Raw genomic sequence first — 25,734 nt, forward strand, 5'->3', positions numbered from 1 at the left:
ATGAGCAAATAAGGTACATTTAAATCCAATTGGGCATTTAAATTTACACACAATGGATCATAGGCAAGAAAAAAAAAACACATTTTCCTTGCATTAAGCATAGTTGCTTATTTCAAAATTTATTTTTTCATATATTTTGTCTAACACTTGGAGAATCACTACCATATCGTATTTGACCTTTGTTATCTAAACTATATTGTATTGCTTGCATCATATCCTGCAGATGTCCAGCATCTGATTGGGCATCAGGAAGAGCTTCCCCTTAAGGTGGGGAAGCCCCAATTTGGAACGGGAGGATTCACAGCCCTTCCATATTAAAGAAAAAGAGCAGGCTGACATCAAGCAAGTTGCCACTGATCATTGTCGTGAAGGACAAACCCTGATGCCGCAGCTTCATCTTCACAGTACAAATCACGGAGCACTGTCAGACAACGGCGGCACAAAAGAACCTTCAAGGAGTGACACGGACTTTTGAGGTGAGGACAAACTGTTGAAAACACCTGAAAAGGGCAAAACTATGAAGGAAAATACTTCTCCAGTGCGCAAGCGATAGTGTGCTCGCAAAGAACATTTCAACTGCTCAATTTGTGCTAAAAGAAAGGAAAAAAAAACTTATAAAAAGTCAAACCTTTTGTTGCTCATTGTGCGGTAAGACATTCTTTCAAAAGGAAAATATGATAAAGCACATGAGAACACAGATGGGAGGAAAAACCCTTTAGTTGCTCCACTTGTGGTCAAACATTATCCAGAAAAGACTCAGTGAAGACAAGACACATATGAGAGTACACACAGGAGAAAAGCCATTCAGTTGCTCAGTTTGCAGTAAAGCCTTCATTCAATGAAAGTGCAAAAGTAAACCTCTGTCTAGCGAGGGATGACTACATTATCTTACGTTACCTTATCTTACCTGATGTTATCTTATCTTCTGACTGAGGCGTGAAACCTGCTGGTCTGGTGACAGTTGCTCATCTACAGTCTGTTGTATACGACCCAAAATCAGTCGCTCGTAGAGTTTATAAAGTAGAGAAGGTGTATATAGGTCTATAGCTTGTTGGTAATTTGGAGTCATTTTTAGGTTTAAGTAAGTCTGCTACTTTTTGCATTTTTCCAGATCTTAGTGAGTTTAAAAGTAACTGCACGGTTGTTAAAACACTTCAAGTTGGAAGTTCTCTCAGATTTGTGAATGTTCTTCAATTGTGAAAAAAATATCTATCTAGATCTGCTGCTGCTTAATATGTCAAATTTCAAGTATGTTACTAAAAAATTCTATGGAATAATCTATCAAATATCGATATAAACTTCAACTCAGTATTTTTTTGCATCAAAACATAAAGTATTAAAACTTCGAGACATTAAACTTCACTTGTGCAAAGCTAGAATTTTAGCAAGCGTGTGCAAGACGGATGTGTGATGGAAATGGTCAGTGATGTGGAACACAAGGTAAAATCAAGCACCACATGCCAAGAACATAGAAAGGCACCTGCTTGTGCACCACTCCACCCATGGGAGTGGCCACGGCGGTGACTTCACATTGATGATGCAAGTCCTTTTCTGGGGAAACATGTTTTTAGTCATTGTGGATCCACATTCCAAGTGGCTTGACGTTTATCCTGTGAACCCGGCGACGTCACTTTATTGAATATTATCTTTCCAATCCCTTATTCTTGAACAATTAACGTAGAGGGCAAAAGAGAAAATAACAGGCAAAAAGTGCAAACAGGGAAGACCTGGTTGGTCCTACAAAACACATCAAAAAACTCCAAGGCCCTAAATGGCCCACGTTGAAAAAATGGCTAGGCAGACGGCCATTGTCAGGGAGAGCTGGACGGACGCGGCGCCATTACACAGATCCGTGTTACAACACTCAAAGGAGGCGGTATAAGCATTTCCAAAGATGTCGCCAGTCAGCACATCCCCGCACAGGTCCGTGTCCAGGCAGCCGCGAATTTTTAGTCTGATCGACCCGGTAGAATTGAACTCTGAAATAAGCATAACAAAAAAAAATTAATTAAAGACAATGCGACATAATAGTGGTTGTAATTAAGAGGTGGATTAAGTCGGGTAAGACCTTACTAAAGGGCCAAGTACCAAACACAATCAAGAGGAGAGACAGAAATTGGAAAAAAAAAATAAAAAAAGTTAACTGTCTTGTGCTGAATACTTTTAACGAACACAGTAAACCCGTACCACCTAAAAAAATAAAGTGATGTCTCCTTACGTGCAGTTCCACGATAGCAACTCTGTGTGTCTGCACATGTGACGTCACTACCAAACAGACATAGGTTCACTATACCGACAGGGCAGCGGCGGCAGGTCAGACAGCATGCTGTTCAGTGAGAAACATGAGAGAGAAAAAAAGAGTCAAGTTTTTTGTTTTTGTTTTTGTTTTTTTATCCCCAGAGGTTCCTGGTATACTGACATAGAGTAGGTGGTTGCTGGGCAAACAACAAAAAATAAATAAATAAATGAATGCATAAATAAATAAATAATAAAAACACTTGTTTGACATCGGGGAAGCCAATCCATTTTCTACTGCGTGCATATAGGAAAAGGCCCAGGTCCAGATGGTGTTTCATCTGAATTCTCTGTATTATTATATTAACCTGTCTGCATGTATGTGCATGTATACAGGTTTTGCCATTTTAATTGGTTTCATAATCAGAGATGCTTAATTATATTAATTAAACCGTAATTTTCTGTCCATATTCCAATTTACTGGTGTCTTTCTCAGTCATTGAAAGCTGGAAGATGACCAAGGGCGGATGACATTCTCGTTTTAATAATTGAATATGTGGATGAAAAGTCAGCTGTCTCAAGCCACCTTTTTTGCCTGAATTTGGGATAAGTGGCAGCTTAGCTATGACCTTAATGAGCATAACCGGCACTTTAGAAAATGCACAGAATGACGTATCTATAACGAATGTACCGAATGTATAACGTGTCCTGTTCAGGCTCACGGGGAGTTGGAGCCTATTCCAGCTCATGCTGAGAAAAAGGTGACCATTTAAACTTACATTCACAAAATTGAAATAATACTTGAAAAAAAAAGAAATACTTTATATGTTTAACAATTATAGTGTCAAGTTACTTGAAAATAAAACTGTAGACTTTTACCTTTTTTTTTTTTTTTTTTTTTTTTTTTAAACCAGCCATTGAAAGTACAGTAAGCCGTTATCTTTATCTGAGGAACATCTGCATCCGCAATATACAGTAAGTAGCAACATAAGTCTACTACTAATAATAATAAAACACAACTCATACACATTTCTTGTAAAAGTGAAGCAAACATGCTCGTCAGGTTTTGATGTCGATTTTGATGTTAAGTCCTAAGATCATACATTAAAAATAAGGCTAAATTAGTATTAGCGTTATCCATTTTTACTCTCAGTTACTTACCAGCTGCTACTGTAGTAGCCAGGAAAAATGCTGTTTTCCAAAAGTTGTTCATCGTATTCCTTTGATCACCAAGTTGGCAATTGCTGTAATGCTGTCAATTTAGGCGAGAGACATCACCGACAAGGTGAGCAACCAACAGACGTCATGTGAACGTCAGCAAAAATCTGACTTTTCAGGTTTCTGCACTTGTCATGAATGAGTAGTAAGAATGGAAGACTGAGTGACGCCCATTTGTAGTTTTTGTTTCCTTGTTTGTTGGGCATGGCTCAATAAAGATTTCCTTATTCACATATATGCACAATCGAAACATCTACCCAGTTAACAATATTTATCTACTGCATATCTACACTAGAGGGTAGTATTGGCCTTAAAAATGACTCACCAGTCAGTTTTTTAAATCATTATTTATTTATCATGCTAAATATGGAACACCGTAACCCCACACAATTCAAAACACTCTGTTGTAAATATTTGTCCACACAAAGAAGCTGACTACAACTGGTTGCCATCTTTAATACTAAGATCAACATACTAAATGTTTCATTCATGGTTGTATTTTCATTGTTGTCCTAATCAATGCAGTCTTCAATGACATATTCTATTCCCAATCCCTGATTCTTCAAGTAGAAACTGCAGGTACAGTAATCCCAGACATGTTGAAGCTTCATGCACATAATACCAAAATATACTTATGAAGTGCAGACATCATTTTTGTCCACCTGGGGGTCACCATACTCGCGGTCTAAACTGTAGTATCCGTGATGTTGAATGTGTTGAGTGATGTGAAAGGCAGCAAATGAGAATGTGGAGATGGTTGACTGTTAGTTGGCTATTATGTTTTGTGTTTCCTGTATTTTACTTTGTCATTCAAGCAATTTATACTGTACAAGTGGCTGTGTCTACCCTCCTTTATCCTAACCACCTCCTTTGGGATTTCAAGTCTTCCTAACTAGCTATGGTAGGCTATACTAAATTCATTAGTTGTGTTTACCGTACATGTGTAGTTGTGCCAGTTGTACTTTGCGCTTTAGCTTATTAGGCGTAAAATGATCCCAAATTTTGGACAATCTGTCATGACTCTCACCTGTTGCTACGTGAGTCTACAGAACAGCCCATGTCGGAAAAAAATAATAGCAAGTATTCCACAACATCAAGTTGAATAAAAGAGCGATGCAGTGAAGCTGCAAAAAGTGAACCTCTATATAGCGAGGGATGATTACGTTATTTTATCCATCATAATAAAGGTAAAGTGGACAATGCTTGATTTGATCTGTAAAAACACATCAAGTAGGCTAACTCCGAGGTTTTACATAGCCCAGAGTGAAAAAATACTGGCACAGATGGCCAATATGAAGGAGAGCTGGAGAGATGTGGCGCCGTTGCATCGATCGGTGTTACAACACTCAATTTTGGCCGAGACGGGAGTTCCGAGGATGGTCTGAGTCACGTTTAGCCCGCATACGGCACTCGTCCGGCAGCCGAGTAGTATGTTGCTCCTCGATCTCGAGCCAATCCCTGAAATAAGCAGAATATAAAAATAAATCAATGACAATGACTCAGGTTTGACTCTCGATTGACCTTTTGTGGAGTCCTCTGGGGGTGCTTGATAGCACTCCTGTTGGAGACTCCATCATTTTGCCGAGGGACGTCAATGCACAGGTTGGCAATGACAACGAGATCTGAAAGGGCTTGATTGGGAGGAACGCCCCCCACCCTGATCAAAACTCAGTCGGTGTTCTGTTATTAGACTTTTGTGTCCGTCACGGATTGATGGTTCAAACGTAAGGGTGTCCAACAGTCCATACTTGCACTTGGCACCAGGACACCCTCTCTTCACCACACTCCAATATTCGAGACAGCTGATGGGTATCGGCTGGCCAAGTGGAATGTATCTTCAGCGGTTGTGGGCGGAGTTTGGTTAGGCCATTGAATACGACGTATGAGCAGCTTCAAGGAAATTCTTGTTCACCATCCGGCAGCCCCGGAGGGAGAAGCAATGCACAATTTACACTGTGTATAGTTGAGATTAGGTGCTGCTGATCTCGACTCAAGATGTTTTGAATCAGTGGGGAGAATAATTCAAAGACTTCCTCAATTCCACCAACATGCCTTCCTTTGAGGAAGCAGAGTCTGGGGACTTTGTGGTGGGCTCTCCTTTGTCTGGAGTTGAAGTAACCGAGGTGGTTAAAAAGCTCCTTGGTGACAGCAGGGGTGGATGAGCTCTGGATGTTGTGGTGCTGTCCTGATCGTAAACACAGGTGTCAGAGTCCGGTCCTCGATGGCTTGAGTCCTGCATGTTTTTGAGGTTTTCTCTACTCCAACACAATGAAACTAAGCATGTGAGTTTGCCAATCAGTCTACATGTGTTTTGTGGGCTTGGTGCATTCCACCGTGTCTCTTGGGGAGTTCTGTCAGGGGTGATTCGGTAGTACTATATCGAATCACAGTACGGGCTCTTTGATCCCTGTACGACTCGTGTCAGAAGTTTGTTCCTGACTGCCGGCAGTAAATTTGGATTAGTTTCTGGTGAGGGCTGGACTCACCATTTCTCTTCATAATATTTATTGACAAAATTTCTAGCCACAGTTAGGCATGAAAATCAGCACCTCCTAATCTGAGACCATGGTCCACAGTCGGAAAAGGGTGGAGTACCCTCTTCAGGTCAATTCTGCCCTAAGTGGAGGAGTTCAAGTGAGGTGAGGATGGATCAGGAGATCAACAAGCAGAATGGTGCAGCATCTGCAGTGATACAGACTCTGTATTGGTCTGTCATGGTGAAAAGGGAGTTGAACCCAAAGGTGAATCTCTAGATTGTAGATTAATGGTGGATCTACGTTCTTACCCACCAATGGTCATAAGCTGTGGGTCATGACTAAAAGAATATGATCCAAGCGGCTACAATGAGTTTTCTTTGGAGGGTGTGGAACTGGTTCTTTAACCAACCAGATTTAAAATTTGCCCTCAGAGGACCAGCGTGATATCGATGATGTCAACAACACAGAGACTGAAATAAAATACACTATTTAACTGTCTTGTGTAAAATACATTAAACAAACACAGTAACCCGTACCACAGCCACCAATAAACCGAGGGACTTCTTCTTACCTATAGATAAACGGGAACATTGTTGGTTTGCATTATCTTCACAATCGATGTCTTCTCCCATCCCACATTGTTCATCAGCACCACTTGGGCATTGGAGGCAGGTCAGGCAGTTTGCTATTCAATGAGAAAATAAAAGGGAAAAAAAAACATAGTCAAGACACAGGCATCTGTTTTGTTTTCCCTCCTAAAAGTTACTTGATATCATCAGTCCGATGTTTTGTTCTTAGCCACTTTTCGGTTGTTTTTGAATTGTGATTTTATTTATACCTGTTCTTGTGTGAAACAAGCCCCACTATTTAAATAATAAATGAACAGTGACGGATCACTCCCCCCCCCCCCCCCCTGACTACCTCCAGACAAGGCCTGAACTTCAACTGTGACGGGTGACTGCACCATTCCGCTTTGACAGGTTGTCATTCAAATCGAAAGATTGGCCGATTAGTCTTATCTTATGTTGGCAATCGAAATGGTCGACTTAACGTCAAATCTCTCTTTCTCTGTCTCCCTCTCACTCTATCTCACAGCTAAAATTCAAATCGAAACCAAAACCTCTTGACTGTGAGGCTGCCATGCCAACCTCTCATACTTTCTTGGGTGTGTCACTTTCATAGGATGCTAGATGTTTGGTTACGTTTATTTGCATTGTAACGTACAATTATTTTTAAGCAGCGATGCTAAGGCAGAAGCGATCTGAGGGTTGGGATACGCACCCATCACCCAAATGTGGACCATCGATTACAGATAATGCAAAGCTCAAACTAACTTTTTTTTTTTTTTTTCTTTGAGGAGCAATTTTGCTAATCAGTGACATTCATCAGAGATGAGGGTTTTATCAAATAATCAAAATTACCACGACGGACAGGCGGAATATAGATCTGCAGCTGCTTAATATTTCATTCAAGTATGCTACCGAAAATTCTATCAAATAATCTATTAAATATAAATTTAAACTTCAACTTAGCATTTTTTCTTGTCTCAAAAACACAAAACATGAAAACTTCAAGGCATTAACTTGTGAAAGCTAGAATTTTAACATGCAACATAATATTGTAGTAGACGTATGCGTTTATGAACTTAGAGCAGTATATTTTTTATACTAGGAAAAGTGAACTACTGGAAAATGAAGAAACAGTCTAAATGGCAAACTATACTATAGTGATTAACATTCTAATCAACTATAGTAAAAGTGTTAAGATGATCATCTCATTAGCTAATAATCCTCAAGTAGGATTTTAAAAACTTTAATTTGATCAGGAAATAAGTGATTTTTTTTCTTCCAAATTCACCAAACAAGACCCAGTAAATTCATTCTTCTTGCAAGGTTGAAGCAAACTACTGCTAATCAGATTTTTGATATAATGTGTTGGTACAATAGTTTTGAAATCATACTACATTTAAAAAAAAAAAAAAAAAAAAAAAAAATGAGCGTTATTGCTAGCTAATTTCTTTGTCATCTGCTATCATCTTACCAACTGCTACAATAGTAGCCAGGAGAATTGCAGTTTTCCAAACGTTGCTCATCGTGGTCCTGTTATCACAAAGATGGCCGATGATGCTGTCAATGCTTTCGATATAGGCAAATGGTTCCGTTAAATACTCTTTCGACGAGGTGGGCAGGAATTAGACGGACAGATAAGAATGCGACTCTTCAGGTTTCAGCAACTGTCATGGACTATCTAAATTGAAGACAATCAAAACAAAATGAAAGATAGCACCATTGACTTGGCAGCCTGTTTCAAGAGCTTTGTATTTTTCTCTTTAATTTGTACTTTTCCACGCTTTTTTTGTCATTTAATGTTCATTGTGAGTTATGCGGATCCATGGTGGACTTTTCGGCCATTTTGCCGGCACCCACTTTAGTAAGACATCTAAACAGTTTCCAACAACTTGTGCAACAAGATGCTGTTTCGAATGCTCGTTCAGTTTTGAGAAATGCTCTGGCAAAAGGGTCCTCAAGTTTAAAAATAAAAATTGAGATTCATATATTCCAATTATGCACTTAATTCCCTAAAAAATGATATATAATACATGGTTGTACCTCAAAAAATGGCAAAGTTATATCAATTTTAATGCTGCCAGGTAGAAAAATGGATTTCAAGTTTTGGTCCTTGCACCTTTCAAATATCCAAAGCAACCAGTATCTTATGAAAAATATATCGACCCCAAATTTTCAGGAACTGTAAAAAGATGACTGGAAAGGCAATTCTTATAGCGGGTAAGGACATCATCTGAGATTTGAATAAAATTTTCTGTAGCCTTTGTGTTGTCACTTTTTGCCCTGAGCAATTATAGAAAAATCATTGCACTGTGATCATCAGTAAATGTTATTGCATATCTGCCTTTATCAGCTGGCTATCTGTGTGAACTTGCTGTAGCGTAGCTGTAGCGTTAGCATCTGCCTCCGTTTCTGTTTTGTGTAAACATTCTTTATATTTTACAGTTTCGATTAGACTTGTTCTCTTTTTATCGACATTCCTTTTACCACCTTTTCAAGTTTTACAACATCAAGTGCCCTATGCCAAGTTTGAATGTCATAACTAGCACATACTTTATCAACATTTTCATTTTCGATTGTCCTAAGATAGTCCAGCCTACCGTACACGTCCATCCATCTTGGAACGTTTCACTTTTCACTTTACGTCCCTCAGCAAGTAGACTTCAGCGTCTCCTATTATCTTCGGTTCAGCTCTTTCCCGTCAGCTAGCTTAATCACGTGATCGCCTCGGTCTGAAGCTTTTATCGAGCCTTTTGAATTGCTGAGTGCCGAGTTCTGGGCATGGACCTTTTTCGATTTTAAACAAGCAGCCTCTTTAAAGTGAATTGCCATCAATTCATTTAATTTTCCCCTCAAGCGACCTTGTACACGGAGCTGGAAATGCAAAGATACACATGGGTGGGCTTCACAGTTTTCATTGTCCTTAAAAAAATAAATAAAAAAAAACGTGCACGAGCTTACCGTTGATGGGAAACTGTGACATGCGAAGAAGAATTTAAACCGAAGAAGATTGTAAACATGTATTTATGTATTTAAACTTAACATGTACGGCATGTGGACATCAGCAAAAATGCGACCCTTCAGGCTTCTACACTTATCATGAGGAAGTAGTCATCAGAATCAAGTTTCTCGTAATTGTACAAGTACATAGCAAAGAAAAATAGTTATCAGGTTCAATTGTCGAAGAAATACAAACATACGCACAAAAAAAAAAAAAAACGACTGAAGGCCTGTCGCTTTTAGTGTTCCGAAGATCTTAGATAAGGAAATGAAACAAAAAGGTTCCAGGCTCTCATCATGTTACATTGGGGAGCATGAGCCTGTCGCAACGCAGTACATTTTTGTTCAAGAGTGCCAGGTTTTGTCTTGTTAGACTACAACAACATAAAACAGGTAAATACACCCGAAAAGAGCCTATATTCGGCGGGAACCCCAGCGCTGTGTGTTATGCTAGCGTAGCAAACGTATGTAATTCTGCCGTCCATAAGCGTCCTTTACGACGTTTAATGACAACACCATTGGAAGATAATGTAATACTAAACACACAATAAAAAGAATTACACACATTGAAGCAAAACATTGCTTCGTTGATTACCCATCGCTAGCGCTAACGCTAGTCAATGGAGAATCACATTCAAATGCAAATGGCAGATTAGCATCGACTTCAGGAGCGACATTACTTCAAGTCACGAATATTTACACATAAACGCTGTGGAAGCACATACATGACAATATATTAGAGGTTTTTTTTTTTCTTAAATTGATTAATTTAATTACTAGTTCACGATGGTAATAAATAATAAATTTCTCTTTGAACATAGGAAAGCTTTATGAAAAAGTAAAAAGTAAAATACTTAAAACATCATTCACTAAAATGTTGCTCAATGAAAAAAAAAGTGTAAAGTATAATGTTCAGTCATTTGTTTCTAAATACATGATGATGAAATATGTAATGTGCATAGACTGAATTGTTGCAATGTAGCGCTACATTCTTTTTGATGATTTCCGTTTTCGAGATTTTTTGGGGCGAGGTTGAAATCATGCAAGCTCAAGTATGCACTTGGACTTTCTAGCATGTCCCCTACAGGTCAAAAGTTTACATACACATGAGGCAAAAACTTTCTACTTAAATTTTTAAACATATGCTCTTTTTTTTTTGGTAGACTTTTACTTTAGATGTCTGCTATCTTTAATTGCTACGTTTATTGTTTCTTTATTTCTGACTTATGTAACAAATTTGGTTGTATGTCAAAAAAAAAAAAAAAAGTAGCTGAAAAGGCCAATCCTCAAACAACTGATCGTAGTTAGATGTAAGCTCAAACAAATACACTTAAAATGAACACCAAAAGCTAATGTGTGATACTAATTGACAAAGAAGAAAACTAAACTAACTGAGGACATTTTTGCTATAATTAATATAGTTTACTTTTACGATCGGAATTTTTCATTTTCTATCCCAGCTGACTTCGGAGCACACCCTCAAGATTGTTTTTATTCCAAACACAACATCCATGAAATTATTTTTGATGTGGACATCTCATTTATCATGATAAATAAAAAAAATAAAATATGAAGTCAGATTTACTTTATTTTCACATCTTGGGTTTCAATTTTGTCAAGTACAAAGGATAAATACAAAAAACAAAGTAAAAACTTTAACACAGTGGAAGATTTACGAGCTCAATGTTTCCCTGAAACATTCCATTGATCGACTTCTACAATGTCAGCACATACATTTTTGTCAGCATACAACGTCCAAAGATTTATTTATGTATTTTTTTTATGACTAGCGCTAGACTATAGGCAGACCATCCCTCACAGCAGACTTCCCCACGCGGAGGTCAGGACGGCGGCCGCGATGGCGCTGGCGAGGGTCATCCTGGTGGACGGCGCTCCGCTCTGGACCGGGTTGCACCGGTCCGTGGAGCAGCAGTTGACCGTGGCCTCGTACGTCACGCCCAGCAGGGTGGCGTTGGCGGTCGCGTTGCACTTGGCCTCTGCGATGCAACCCTGCGTGTTGAAACCAAACGAGGAGGAGATGGAAGCGAAAGCTGTCGGGGAGAGAAAATGATATCGCTTGAGTGATGCTGGAGTGGACAGATAATAAATAAATAAATAAAAGTAGTAATAACTCATTTGCTCCCACAAACGTATTTTAATTTAACTATATTACCAGTGTCCCAAAGACGTATTTAAACGTTTTATTTATTTATTTATTTATTTATTTAATTTCTAGGACATACTTGAACTTGATGGAGCCTCTAAACTGAAGAGAATGGTTGAATCAATGGTAGTTATTACAAAAACGCCCAGCAGGTGGCAGCAGAGTATAAGAGATCAATCAGGGCCATGCTGCAACAAGCTGTTTTCCCAACAGATTTGTGAAGAATGATGAAATTTAGCTATGTTCTAATGCTAATTGCAGCAAAACTACGATGGCGTATTAGGGGTACGTTTTTTTTAGGGGGCGGGGGCAATATGACGAGAAAAAAGTGGCAAATTTGCCACTTTTTTCTCGTCAGAAAAAAATTCTTGTCATATTAAAAAGTGCCAAATTTGCCATTTTTTTCTCGTCATATTAAAAAGTGGCAAATTTGCCACTTTTTTTCTCGTCATATTAAAAAGTGGCAAATTTGCCACTTTATAAAGTGGCAAATTTGTCACTTTTTTTTTCTCGTCATATTGACCCCGCACTCTTAAAAAAAAATAAATATATATATATATATATGTGGTCCTAATATACTGTCGTACAATACAGATATAAATATACCTTTTCTTTTTTTTTTCATGATGACAGAAGTGACTAAAATTACTTTTGGTAAATACCATGTTTTTAATAGAACTCAATATTCTGTGGGCGTTGCAAAATCTAGTAAAACAGAGCAAAGGGTCTTGCTTTAGTGAAAATGGCTGGGTGTGAATGAGTTAATTAAATAAATATGAAATAAATAAATTGATAAAAAAAAAACGGGCTACAAGTGGACCTACTTGCTTTTCCCGTGAAGCACTGGGAGGTGTTGGTCGGGCACTCGACAGTGGAGGGGGACACACAGAGCCCGAGCAAACCAAAGGAGCACTGGTTGCATGTGAGGGACTCCACTGAAACAGACAGAAATTAACCTTCGACAAATATTTGTATGCAACAAACAGGATATCGTCATGGCCTGTCAGCATTGTATTGTTTGCACAACAAACAAACGCGCTCCTTAATAAAGTGAGCAATTTTCTTCTAAACCAGCATCCAAAATGTTATCGTGAAAGACAATAGAAGGATTTTTCAGACCTGAATATCATAACAATCTTCACTTTTTTTTTTTTTTTTTGTCTCTATGCAATATCAAAGACAGACGACATTCTTCACATCGCTGCATCTTCTTACCAAGCATGAAGCAAGCAAGCGCCGCAATGCCTCCGATAAGGATCCTGCCCATCTTCCCTGTGGTCGTCGCGAGCACGGAATCCTTCCCAAGGGTCTTCGGGCACCTCGCAGGCTTCAACTGATGAACCTGTTTGAGGGGTGGGTTTTATCAGCTGCAGAAACAGGTGGGTCAGCAAAATGGGAGGGGGTGATCGGGTGCGGTTTCGTCTGCTTTTGTCTTCCAGGCGATTTACGTCAACCGGGGAATAAAGGAATGCCAAAGGGTGTACCACCTTTTTTTTTTTTCTGGCTGACTGGCCAATACCGGTCCGAGTACTCAACTCTTGAATAATCCTACCGATACCGCTAATACTTTTGTTGACACATAACATTTTATCCCGCCCACCAAAAAAATAAAATCACATATACTTACCAATATAGCAATTTTACTAAAATTGTTGCGTTAATTCTTTCTACATTTGTTACAATGTCAACATTTTTTGATCCAATGCAAACTCTCATCCTCGTTCTAATCAATTAATTACTTTGCATAATTTAAAACGGAAACGAATGACCCCAAAATAAATATTGTGAATGTCATACACGAACATTAAATGCTTTACTTTAAGCCAGGGGTGTCCAAACTTTTTCATTTGAGGGCCACATACAGAAAATCAGAAGGACGCAAGGGCCACATAATGTTATGAAGAGAAATTGTTTAGTCCTAAAAATTGTGCAAATAATTAATTGTGCTTTTCCATATTTAGAAAAATGCGACAGTATATAAAGCAATTTATTTGTAATATGGCAGTAGGGTTATTATAGTTTTGGATTTTTTTTAAATTTTAGTTAGTTTTTATTAGTTTAGTTCTTAAAAAAAATGCTTACTTTTAGTTTAGTTAGATTCAGTATTATTTTTATTTTATTTTTTTTTAATGTGTATTGCTTGTGCGCAATATTAAAAAAAGACACCATGGGAGTAACGTCATCTTTTGGTGCTTTTCTATTGGCTGTTGCTAGATGACGTCACTTCTGTGTGACATACTTTCAAACGTCATTATTCCGGTTGATATCAAAATAAATCTACTAAAAAATCACATTTCAAATTATCCCCAAATGCTCATGTATTAAATTAATTGCCAAAGACTAAAACAAAGTACATGTTTGCTATAATTATAGTTGGTTTTATAAACATAAAATGTAGTTTCAGTTAGTTTTTTTAAAAAGCATTTAGGTTTTTATTTTATTTCGGTAACAATATTGTTTTTTGAATTTTAGGTTGAGTTTTTTCATTAGTTTTAGTTAACTAAAATAACCTTTCATGGCAGCTGTATTTCGACACCTCCCTTCTTACTTTGACCATCTCCAAACATTTTTGTTTTGTTTATTTGATTTGAACTGAGTCAAATGCCAATTTTTAGCATATGTCGCGGGGCCCCTGAAAAATGGATAGCGGGCCGCAAATGGCCCCCGGGTCGTAGTTTGGACACCCCTGCTTTAACGCATCAGTCAAACACAACCTGTGCTACCTTTTAACGTAACCATCCACTGTCAAGCCAAAGGATCATCTGTGATCAAAATTAATAGTGCGATTATTAATATGCGTTAATAAATGATTGCAATATATATTTTTTTGTGATTAATCAATAAGGTTACACTTCTACTTTAACAGCACCAATTTTATATCATTTCAGCAGCTATACTGTGAGACTAGTAGGAAAAAAAAGATGACCCAATGCTAATTTAACTTTACAACAGTTGGGTGGAAATGGTAGAAAATTATTGTTAAATAGAAAATAATACACCATGAAGGCCTCCAAATTTTAAGTGTTCAATTCAACATCAGCGGAATTATCATTCACTTGGAATGAACGTCCGCTGTCCTCCACAAAATGCCAAAACAGGCAAGACGGGTTCATCCTGTCGGGTGGAGTTAGCCCAACAACGAAACTGCAACCTGAGTAGTACATACACACGAAAAAAAACGTTTTTTCTTCCCAATTTGAAGACTTTATTGCATCTTTCTTAATGATACAATCTTACACGAGCAATTTCAAGCACACCGTTCAGACACATGCGCACGCTCGAGGGAGAAAACGAATCAAGTGGACACTTGATTCGTTTGCTTGATTTCTGATTTGGATTGAAGCCTGGTGTGTCATATTCAGTTTGATATCGTCTCACCATTGTTAGTTCAGACCATTACTGTCAAACGGTCACACCTTAGTATACATTCCACACTTGCATCTGACAGTTATAGAAAAAGAAAAAACACAAACAAATAAAATGGAGGATAACAAGATGCTAGCAAAAGTTTTATAGTGAAAGAGAAATGTTTACAACCTTTTAATGCAAAGTGTAAAGCTGGTTACATTTATTGTCAGTGTTATACAAGTTGACACTTTGTCAAAAAAAAAATGGATGAAATGATGCCCAAGGCAACTTAGACGACGATATGAAACGAGCCATAGAAATGGTTTTGGAACCGTCAATATAAAACAAACAAAAAAACAGATTCTTCTTAACGTGGCGCCGTTACGACAGCATGTTGGTCAGAAGCAGAGCGATGACGGTGGCGAGGACCAGCGGCCCGCCCGAGATCCCCGGCGCCGAGTTGCACAAGTTGCTGTTGCAACACGTCTTGGTCATCTTGTAGATGGTCGTGTTGCTGCTGGACGGGAAATTCACGTCCTTGGTGACGTTGCACTCGGCCTTCGCTAGGCAGCCCTTCATTCGGATGTCCATGAAGCCGGCTGGGGGGGGCAGGGGACATCGTCAGATTCGACATGACACGAGCAATTTTGTGGGAATGGCAACAATGTGGACTAGCAACAATTGGCAAACTTCAGAACTGCACCAGAAACTCCAGTTGAAATATTCGAGCTCTCAACTTTGTCAAAGATGTCAAATAAATTCCTATTCAGACAGCTAATTTTGCTCGAATTGAAAGGATTTAAAATAAGCATTTGAGCACGTTAAAATGGATTATTCCAATCTTGACCGACCTACATTAAAGTGTGCTGTTCCAATACCAAATCTAAATTGATGTGAACTCCACAATCTGGATCCGATCTGGATTCAAACCGGTTTGACATTGGTTCCAAACCCATCATAAACAGCAAACCCTATTCAAATGAGGAAAAAGGATCAGAAAATTTTAAACAGGATTGTTTTTCCCCAGCATAAACCGAGATCAAATCCAGATTAAACAGCATTTTATAGCAATGCTTCTTTTTGTGCTTATTAAAAAAAAGGAAAAAAAAAGGGATTGGATACATTGTGACGAAAATGTGATTTATTTATTTTTTTTAATACATTTATGACAATAAATATTTTTTAAATGTATTTATTTAATGGGAACATCAACTTTTGACAGCAGAATAAATGAAGGCAGTTGGGTCCGAATAACCATTTTAATCGTTTTTTACAGAGTTCATTTGAATTCCTTCAAGGAAGAAAATGGAGCCAGACTAACTTTTCTTATCTGCTTTTTCATCTATAATGTAAATATTGCTATAGAAAAGCATTACATCCAGTGTATATTTAGTTCTACAATGACGGATACATTGGCTTGCTAACAGTATTGATGACATCATAATTATCTTTTATCTGCAATCTGCAAATATTTTTTTTTTAATAATAACCCAGCACTCCCATCCCACAAGTTGCTACTTATCTCCCCGTATTTTTATTTTTTTTTTTAATGACAGTTCGCCTTGTTAAATAAATTGTGACGTGTCAACGTCGCGTGTCACATTCCGGAAGCCGTTTGAGTGACAGCTGCAAATTGCTGAAAAGAATGTCGACAGGCCAATCGCCGCACTTACCCGCCGTGCCGTTGCCGCTAAAGCAACGCTCGCCTTCTGCACACGTCACCGTCTTGGTGATGCACAGGTTCCAAAAGCCGATTTTACACTCGTAGCACTGCAGAGCATGGCCTGACAATGACAACGAAGAGGAGGATATTAAAGGGTGTATTTAAAAAAACATTTTATAATAACCACAAGTCCACCTAAACAACACAAATAAAATAAATCTAAAACAAAGAATTGCACATTGCACATTTAAAACCACATTACCATTTACGAAAGTCTGTTAGCTTGATGCTAATGCACACTGCAAAACACCATAGATGGGCTAACAAAATTAGCATCAATGTGTTATGATAACCCTTGAGCACAAACAAAATGGAGACAGACACTATAACAATATTCACAAGGATATTTATTTTATTTCATATTTTTTTTATTTTTTTTTAAGGAATTAATCATTTTTGGTCAGGTCAAAAAGTATTGTTTCAAAGTCCACACTTGGAATTAATAATTGTAAGTATTTTTTATATATAGTATTTATTAGGGGTGTTAAAAAAAATTGATTCGGCGATATATCGCGATACTACATCGCGCGATTCTCGAATCGATTCAATAATCGGCAGAATCGATTGTTTTTTTTATTTATTTTTTTATTTTTTTTTATTTTTTTTTAGGATTCACACCTTGAGCATGGAAGAATGTTATATGAACGGAACATTAAGCCTTAATATTTTATTTTAATGCTGTTCAAACATGAAACAGATTACAACCTCTATAAGACTGAAATTTCAGATAAATAAATAATACATTTTCATATAAATCTTACACTCTACAAGCTTACTGATTAGTATTTTCTAAATTTGAATGAAAAAAATCGCAACAATCGACTTATAAATCCGTATCGGGATTAATCGGTATCGAATCGTGACCTGTGAATCGTGATACGAATCGAATCGTCAGGTACTAGGCAATTCACACCCCTAATATATATATAGTATATTTATTTCACATCCTAACAAAAATTGAGGATTTTAAAGGATTTTATAACATTAATAGGGGATAACAATTAAAGCTTATGAAATCAATGTCTAATAATACTAATTTTAAAAATTGGGCAAAAATATGTTTGGTTTTTTTGCAAATACAAAACAAACCTGCAAACAAGCCTATTAAAAGGAGTTGGTCACAATTTGAAATGTGAATTGAAGTAGAGCAAAGCAACTATATGCATTTGCAGCGGAATAAGATAACAGTTTAAAAACTTCCATTCATGGAATTAAAAATTATATTTTTTTACAATGTTGGTGGACTCCCCCATGATGCCTCTTAAGTTGTTGGGATTTAAATTTAACAAAGAAAATATAAATAATTATTAAAAAAAAAAAAAAAACAGTACACAACTAATGTTTACTTTATATCCTTACCCATCAGTATAAATGTTCTCAGTTGTGACAAAGCATCAAAAGCAGTTTAAAAAAAAATAAAAACAGACTCGAATAAATTATGACTCAATGACTTTTCGTAGTGATGACTTCATGCAGGTTTATGGTCAAACAAAATCAGGCGACTCGCCTCCGCTGAGAATCTTTAAAATGCTGACCAACGAGTTTACGTCAGATTCTTATCTGTTGCCGAGGACTTGTTCGACCGGATGGATGCGTTTGTCAAACTCGCTGCTCGGGGGCCACTTCTGGCCCGCTACATTTTTTTTTTTTTTTTTTTTTGGTCCAGTAAAGCAAATTGAGTTGTTTCCTGCCAAAATAGATTTGCTTTTCCTTTTGACAGAAAATCTGTCCCAGAATAATTTTTTGGTTGCCACTATTTTCCATGACTTTAGCTAGTGGAACCGTCACTTGCCTTCGGTGCCCCGCCTGGGAGAGAGACCATGTTTGTTTGTGTGAGTAAGTGACCAAAAAAAAAAACCTCTTAAATGTTAATTTGTCCTAGATATTGAGAGAACAACTTTCCCTTTATTTGTTTCATGTTCGAGAAGGACACGCCTGACAAAAACAACAACAACAAAAAAAAAAAACACAAAGGCATCATGTATGACGCATGAGTTGCGTGTGAATACATTGCATTAAATATTGTGAGTTGTCAAGTTACTCGACAGCGAAGTTTTTTTTTCTTTTCAGGCACTCGTCATTCAAAAACTCCAATTAAAAAGTTGGAAAAATTGACAAAATATGAAATTATTATTTTTTTTAAATATATGCCAATGGCTCCAAAATAAAAAATTAATTTGTGACAAAAATAAAAAAATAATTATGCATTATGGCTCAACTGTAATAACCTTATTTATTGATTGGTTGAATTTTTATTTTATTACCTGTTCTTATTGCTGCTGGAAATGTAAATTTCCCAGAGGGGGCCAACCCAAAGGGATCAATAAAGTCAAGTCTAAGTCTAATTAATAGGAATTTGGTATTACAAACATCTTATAGTAGCAATAAAAGAATACTAGAAATGTACTTTGGGATTAAACTAGCCCTGAAATTCGACTTTGCCAACCAAAGTCGTATTTTATACTGTAAATTGTAACACCTCAACTATTAAAAATCATGTAGTAGCATTAATAGTTTACAGAAAAACGAGCTTCCAGCTTGAAACTGATTGGATGCGGGGTAATAATTGGGGAAAAGTGAATCTTTCAGGCGTGACTCTTATGAAGACCACATCAGGCTTAGCCTGCCACCTGCTGTTGGTGAGGTGAACTGACAGACCTAAAAGAAAAAAAAAAAAGGGTGGAGTTGAACAACATCCTTTTCTATTCACATGTCCACTAGAGGGCGATAGTATTCCAAAAAGCATCAGGTAGTCCTAAAAGCTTGTATGTAGTTTTGAGGGAGCCTGCTGCCATTGTGCACGTTTAATTATTCTCACAGGACGGTGCGTGTATGTGTGAACCTTCCCAGCAGCAGAAAAACCATTTAGAAAAAAAACAAATTATTTCCAGTGAGTTTTGCTTTGTTAAAAAGCTGTGTATTTTCTTAGTCAAAAGTGGGAAACGGGAAGCGAGGGCAAAACAATGACCAACTAGGCGACCGTAAACTCACAATGAGCTGCGAAAAAAAACAAAAAAAACTTTTGAGGCCAAGGTGAAATAAAAACAAATAATGAAGTCACGCACAGTGATAAAAATCGGCGTTAGCATTAAAAAAAAAAAAAAAAAAAAAGTTCCAAGATAAATAGGCACAAGCAAGTCAGGTGTGTAATGTAAATAGCAGTAGTTTGCATTAGGATTTGACATTGACACCTCATTCACTTAACAGCCTGGTTGATGGGATAATCACTTATAATCCAAAAGACATTTGGATGTTAAGCAAACTTGCAAATAGGTAACACAATCAAAGAGAATATTACTCCCAATTTGTCTAAATTTGAGTGTAGCTTGCATTTATCTGGATAGTGATTCACATAATATCCCATAATAGTTTACAAAAACAGCGTCAACTTTCTTTTCTTAGCACGTTTGGCTTGTAAATAATTTAGCAACTGTCACCATGACAACCATGACCACCTCCTAATAACAATTTAAAGGGCCTGCCTGGAGGACCATCTGGACGTATGTGTCGCGCTAGCTAGCATCACGGATAGCATTACCGTTCAGTTTCGCTAGTCACACGATGCTGTTCTGTTCATGTGTAAAATGGCAATAAAAGAAGCATTTTGGCGCCATTTTTTGGGAAGTTTGCATAAAAAAAAAAAAAACATGTTTAAGTGACTTAGTTACATTTTTAAGTGGTTTGCTGCCCTCTTGTGGAATTAAAAGTGAGTAAAGGAGTTTCATTTTGACAAAAATAGTTCTTTGGCACCATACAATAGCCAATGACTTGCAGTTCTTCCCCTGCTATTTGGGTTTAGTGAAGTCCAATACTGCCCACATGAAGCATGATCTCACTGATTTCAAAAACTCAACCAAGATCATTGGGAAAACATTTGCTTCTAAATCCAAAGCATCAGCACACCTCAGCTTTAGTGAGCATTAGTCATACTTTGCTTTTTTTTTTTTCTTCTTTCCTTTGGCCTGTGTGTGCTGTTTTTGTGACAGTCAGACCATAGTGGTTCGTCTGTATCATACACATGAGGATGGAAATTGTTAGTATACCGAAAGTCAAAGAGAGTGAGAAACGTGGACACAAAAACTGGCCTAAGTTAATAAATACAACCTAAATGTGTGTACGTTTAAGAGTAGAGAGCGAAATAGGATTTAGATTAGGCCATTTCAGGATAGTCCAAAGATGAATATTTTGTTTTTGGCTATTATGTGGTATTTTTGACTGTGTTTATTTTGTTAGAACCCATGCATGGCCCTGTAGCTGAGTCACTTGGGCAACACATTTCAATCCAGAATAGATTTCATTGTACCCTTCACTGGTTCCAAGTACCCAGTTTAGCAAAGCAGCTGCAGAACATAACCAAGCGTCGTCCTCACGACTGAATTCTGAAGTGGCCGTTGAACCCGATGCAGTCAAACCTGAGGCAAATTGGAGATTGAGTCTCAAGAAACTCTTTTTAAAAGCGTAGAGCCAGATGTAGTTCTATTTTTATCTGGAAGCTTATGCAGCAGGAACTATTTCAGTGGCCTGCGACATGTTGACAAGAAACTAAATCAAGCGGGCATCTTTTTGGAAAGCACCTGAAAGCAGCCAGAATTGGAGGGAAAAAACAAACAAAAGAGCGTCGCTGTGAGTCAGGGTGTGGCCTGAAACAAGATCCAAATAAAGCCGGTGGCGCGGGGGGGGGTTACCAAAGGAACAATGTCACCCAAAAAAAAAGACAATAGCCACTGAACAAAAGTTACTTGTGGTGTGGACTCTGCAAATCCTCGGTGGAAATGGAATTTGAGACACGGGCCTCAACTGCTGCGAGGTGAGGAATTTCTCACGAGATGGTCCGACAAGTTGGGACGCGATTCAGTCTTTCAAAAGCGTCTCGGGAAAGCTTCTTGCCGCCTCTCACTCAACGCGCGATAAATAGTTTGCCGTGCGCACACGAGAGGTGCCGCTACTTGTTCTTCTGAGAATATTTGCCAACTTGTACTGTGTTGTTGTTGACTCACTTGGAGGCGAGCAGAATCAAAATAGATGCGAGCTAAATAAACGGCAACAAAGCACAACATAACCAGTATGTGTGATTACAGACCTTTTTTTTTTTTTTTTTTTTTTAGGTGTCATGAGCTTAACAGTTGCCGGGCACACACAAAAAAAAACAACCTAACAGCCGTTTGTGTTGAATGTTTGTATAACGTATCACCCGTTGGGTGTTTGCGTAACATGTCTCCTAAGTTATTCACATCGACAATGTAGGCTAGTTAGCAAATAAGCTAACAGTTAGCCTTAATGTCATTTTCTTCCTCTATTCTTTAAAAATTTCAGCAGTTCAGTTCAATAAACCATCTCTAGTCTAATGCTGGGTTCTCACCAAATCCGAAAAGGTGAACTGGAACTCTTCCTTCGCGAGTGTTTCACCGCGTAGAGTTTTTTTGGAACGATTGCCGCTTATTTGCGCAAACGCGCCGCCGAAACGCCTTCCCCCGCTTTTGGTGAGAACGCAGCATAAACATGGTATTATATTAATACTGCGTTTGTGGAATATGATTCAATTGTCAAAAAAAATAACCCTTTATAATCCATCTCCGGGGGCGGCCATTTTGCCTCTTGCTGTCGACTGAAGATGACATCACATGTTGCTCAGTGCTGTAGCGACCAATCACGGCTCACTTGTTCTGAATTTTGTCACGTGACGTTCGCAAGGTGAACCGTGATTGGTCGTTATTTGAGCGCTGAGTAACTGTGATGTCATTTTTAGTCAGCAGTACGTGGTAAAATGGCCACCCGCTGAGATGGATAAAAACAGGTTGGATTTTGATGCTCAATTCATATTTCACAAGCAATATTAAAATCACATTACCTTGTTTAGACTAGTCCGGCTACTCATTTATATGATTTTAACATTTCAGATGTGAAGAGCTGATATGGTCATATCCTGCCATTTTGTGTTTCAGGCGGAATGTGTTCCTGCCAGGTCTTCTTGGTCCGTTTGAAAGTTTCCAAAGCTGCCAAAATTGTGTAAAAATAAATTTGAGACATTTCCCTCCATCTAAAAATGTGCATGGCAACAAATGAACACAACACTTTACCAAGAATAAAACAAAATGTTGCGACGGCTTGCTCAATTTTCTTTAACGATTGATTATCTCTTGTCAGTGTGGTTGTATACTGGAAGAGGAAATTGGCATCATGCAGTATTCATTTATCTGCTTTTTAAAAATTCATGGCAACAGCTTTTGGAGAGGGGGGGGATCCTAATTAAGTGATTGTCTGTCCAGTGGTGTGACCAGTAAGCATGTGACGTGATTCTTATCGCATTTGGCAAAAAAAAAAAAAACTAAACTGAAGTTTTTTTTTTTTGATTGGTTGGAGGGAGGGAGGAAAATATGACAGTAATATTTCATTTCCTGCCAGCCTTGCCAGTCTGCGTGTGTTGCACTTTAGTAAACAAGTGCCGTTTTATTTTAGGGTGTGCCTCTGGTCAGACGAGTGTCCAATTTGTCCCTCTTTTGGGGCCCCACCCTCCCCTGTGAGTGTGCACACGCCCTGGCAAACCGTGTGCACAAAAAACAAACAAAAAAAAACATCCTCAGCGCACTCCAAAATTATTAAATAAACATATCTCCGAGTAGTCATTTTAACTTTTTTTTTTTTTTTTTTTAGGCGCTTAGATCACGTAGAAAAAGTCTTATTAAAAACCAATGTATTTTTCAAGTAAATAAATAAAATGAAGAAAGTACGTTTCTTACCGAGAGCAAAGCAGACTCCCACAGCGAAAAGCTGGAGAACAATTCGGTTCATGTTGATTGACAAGACGTGTGGAGGAGCTGTCAACCCGCGTGTCGCAGACCGTTAGAAGAATCGAACTTTTTTTTTTTTTTTCCCCATCATCAGCTTATTTATAATCTTCCACCCCCCCCGCCCGTGCGTCACCGTTATCCAATGAGAGGAGGTCTTCTGTGCAGAGCAAAGCAGTTTTTTTCCGCCTCCTCTCTTCCCCCAAAACAAACTTTTCCAATCCACCTGCGATCACGTGACGTCACTTTTTTTCCCCACAGTTTTTTGTCACAAACGCACACAAACTTCCAGTGGGCTCCATTTAATACATATTTAAAAGAATGTGACCTATAATGTTAGAGTAGTTTGATTAAAACTAATATCACGAGTTAGCAGAGCTGCAGAATTGATCTACCCAAGTAAATGACTTAAACAAAAAGTAGTCCTCCAAATCATTACTTGTTTTCAGTGTACTTTTTATTTTTATTTTTATTTTTTTAAGTAAGTGAACGTCAAATAGGCAAACATAAAATGGGAATATGCAAATTAAAATATTTCTTAACAATATTGCTTTAAAACAATAAATAACATATTTTTTTAAAGAATAAAATAGACAATTTGAGCCACAAAAATGTTACAAGTAACACATGAATGGCACACTAGGATAATCACGCAGACATTGGTCATGTGACGTTGGTTTGGCGAGAAAATCATGTGACGTAGGTCTCAACAAACAAACCAAAATACGAGTAGTGAGCTGAATTTGTACAATTTATCCAAAATGTTACTTATGTAAATGTAAACAGAGTAAATTGTAACGTTCAACTCTGGCCTAGCAAAGAAAGAGGGAGTCAACTGAACTCATGTGAATCATCTGGGAGGTTTATGTCAAAGTGGCTGGTTGCTATGGAGATGTGAATTACGCATTATTATTATTATTATTATTTTATTTTTTATTTTGGAGTGAATACCTGATTTACATGTCACACAAATAAAAAAAATATTTTTTTTTTTGCCTAAACTTGACCTAAAATTAAAAATCTTAAGTTTGTGTACACTGATTATGTTCTATGACCTAATTTGTGACCTGCCAACAATGACGGTGCTTCATGTGAATGGCTTTAGTCAGTCGGTGCCGTCAGCTTGTATCACGTATCAACACAGGCGGGGTCATGGATGTTTTTAGCCCAAACAATAGCGTTATCGAGATCCTGCTACGTACAATGACATCGGAACACAACAACAGCAACCCTTGCTCAGCCTAATTTAGTTAGCAGAGAGCAGTCAACGCCTAAACAAATGCATCCACAGAAGACTGAACCTGGCATTTTAATTTGTATGTAATTGTGGTATTACTAGTTTTCAGAAAGTATAATAAATATGTTAACAGAATAAAAGAATAAAAACTGTTCAGCAGTTTCGGGTCTAGACAGGTTGGTGTTCAATCACAAGCCACGGAAGAGACTTTGGGTAATAAGTCACGCAAACAGGCCTCATCTTGCCTAACTATGTTTGTGTTCTAAGTGTGTGGGTCACGCCCGAGAAAGAACACTAAACATTTAGTCAATGACTGACAAGCAGAGTCTTGGCCGAAACAACAACAACAATGGGGTCCTTCAAATTTATTTGTCCACATGACACTCTCATGCCCTTTTGTGTTGTGTCTTGAGTTTGGGAAACTGTTTGGTTTCCTTGGCTGTTAGATAACCTCTTTGGAGGCACCTTTTGGAGGCTGCTCAAGCTAGTAAAAAAAAAAAATGCCTCGCTTTGTTTTCCCAAGATATATTTGTCAACGTTACTTGGAAATAGGGTGTGAGGGTGTAACAGAGCTAAAATCATACTAATTCCATCAGCTAAGTGATTACAGATTAGTGACCTGGAGATTCCTGATTGGTCAGAATACAAACTGGAAAAGTATTGAGTCACTTTTCACTTTGTCAGTTTCGGGAACTTTTTACCGCAGCCAATTTGGAAAAAATAACCAGTAGGGAATATATAGTTAGGAGAAGTACTAATGTAGTATTTATTTTTTTGAACGACTTTTTACTTTTACTCCCTACATTTTATTTTATTTTTTACCTGGACGGATTGTGCTCGATCTTAGACATTCCACTGATGTCGTCATTGAAATGCTGTAATATTTCTGACACATTACACTATTTGTTTTGGAAGTGTTTCCCTAACTCCAACGGATTACACGAATAATGTACAAACAAACAAACATGTTCAAATTTTGAA

The 25,734-nt window shown here is 37.8% G+C and overlaps 2 protein-coding genes and 2 long non-coding RNA genes across 9 annotated transcripts in view; 1 reads left to right on the plus strand and 3 right to left on the minus strand.

The window, feature by feature from the left end:
- LOC144006935 (uncharacterized) overlaps positions 1 to 25,734 on the plus strand; it is a 31,502-nt gene that overhangs the window by 1,835 nt on the left and 3,933 nt on the right. For 5 of the 6 annotated variants that reach the window (XR_013279980.1, XR_013279978.1, XR_013279977.1 and 2 more), the window contains exons 2-3: positions 224 to 476; positions 12,840 to 13,039. This is a non-coding gene — a long non-coding RNA (uncharacterized LOC144006935). The remainder of the gene's footprint in view (positions 1 to 223; positions 477 to 12,839; positions 13,040 to 25,734) is intronic. The other variant, XR_013279981.1, reaches the window with a different exon arrangement.
- LOC144006934 (uncharacterized) lies at positions 3,782 to 8,137 on the minus strand. The gene is made up of 3 exons (XR_013279975.1): positions 7,971 to 8,137; positions 6,502 to 6,615; positions 3,782 to 4,911 (listed from the first exon to the last, which is right to left on the minus strand). It is a non-coding gene; the product is annotated as an uncharacterized LOC144006934 (long non-coding RNA).
- LOC144006928 (uncharacterized) lies at positions 11,067 to 13,105 on the minus strand. Its single transcript, XM_077506054.1, has 3 exons — positions 12,876 to 13,105; positions 12,485 to 12,595; positions 11,067 to 11,547 (listed from the first exon to the last, which is right to left on the minus strand). Exons 1-3 carry the CDS (start codon positions 12,925 to 12,927, stop codon positions 11,312 to 11,314), a joined length of 399 nt encoding a protein of 132 aa, XP_077362180.1. The 5' UTR covers positions 12,928 to 13,105; the 3' UTR covers positions 11,067 to 11,311.
- LOC144006929 (sperm acrosome membrane-associated protein 4-like) lies at positions 14,842 to 23,587 on the minus strand. Its single transcript, XM_077506055.1, has 3 exons — positions 23,469 to 23,587; positions 16,682 to 16,792; positions 14,842 to 15,607 (listed from the first exon to the last, which is right to left on the minus strand). Exons 1-3 carry the CDS (start codon positions 23,518 to 23,520, stop codon positions 15,390 to 15,392), a joined length of 381 nt encoding a protein of 126 aa, XP_077362181.1. The 5' UTR covers positions 23,521 to 23,587; the 3' UTR covers positions 14,842 to 15,389.

Source organism: Festucalex cinctus, chromosome 19 (assembly GCF_051991245.1).
Source record: "Festucalex cinctus isolate MCC-2025b chromosome 19, RoL_Fcin_1.0, whole genome shotgun sequence".
Taxonomy (NCBI): Eukaryota; Metazoa; Chordata; class Actinopteri; order Syngnathiformes; family Syngnathidae; genus Festucalex; species Festucalex cinctus.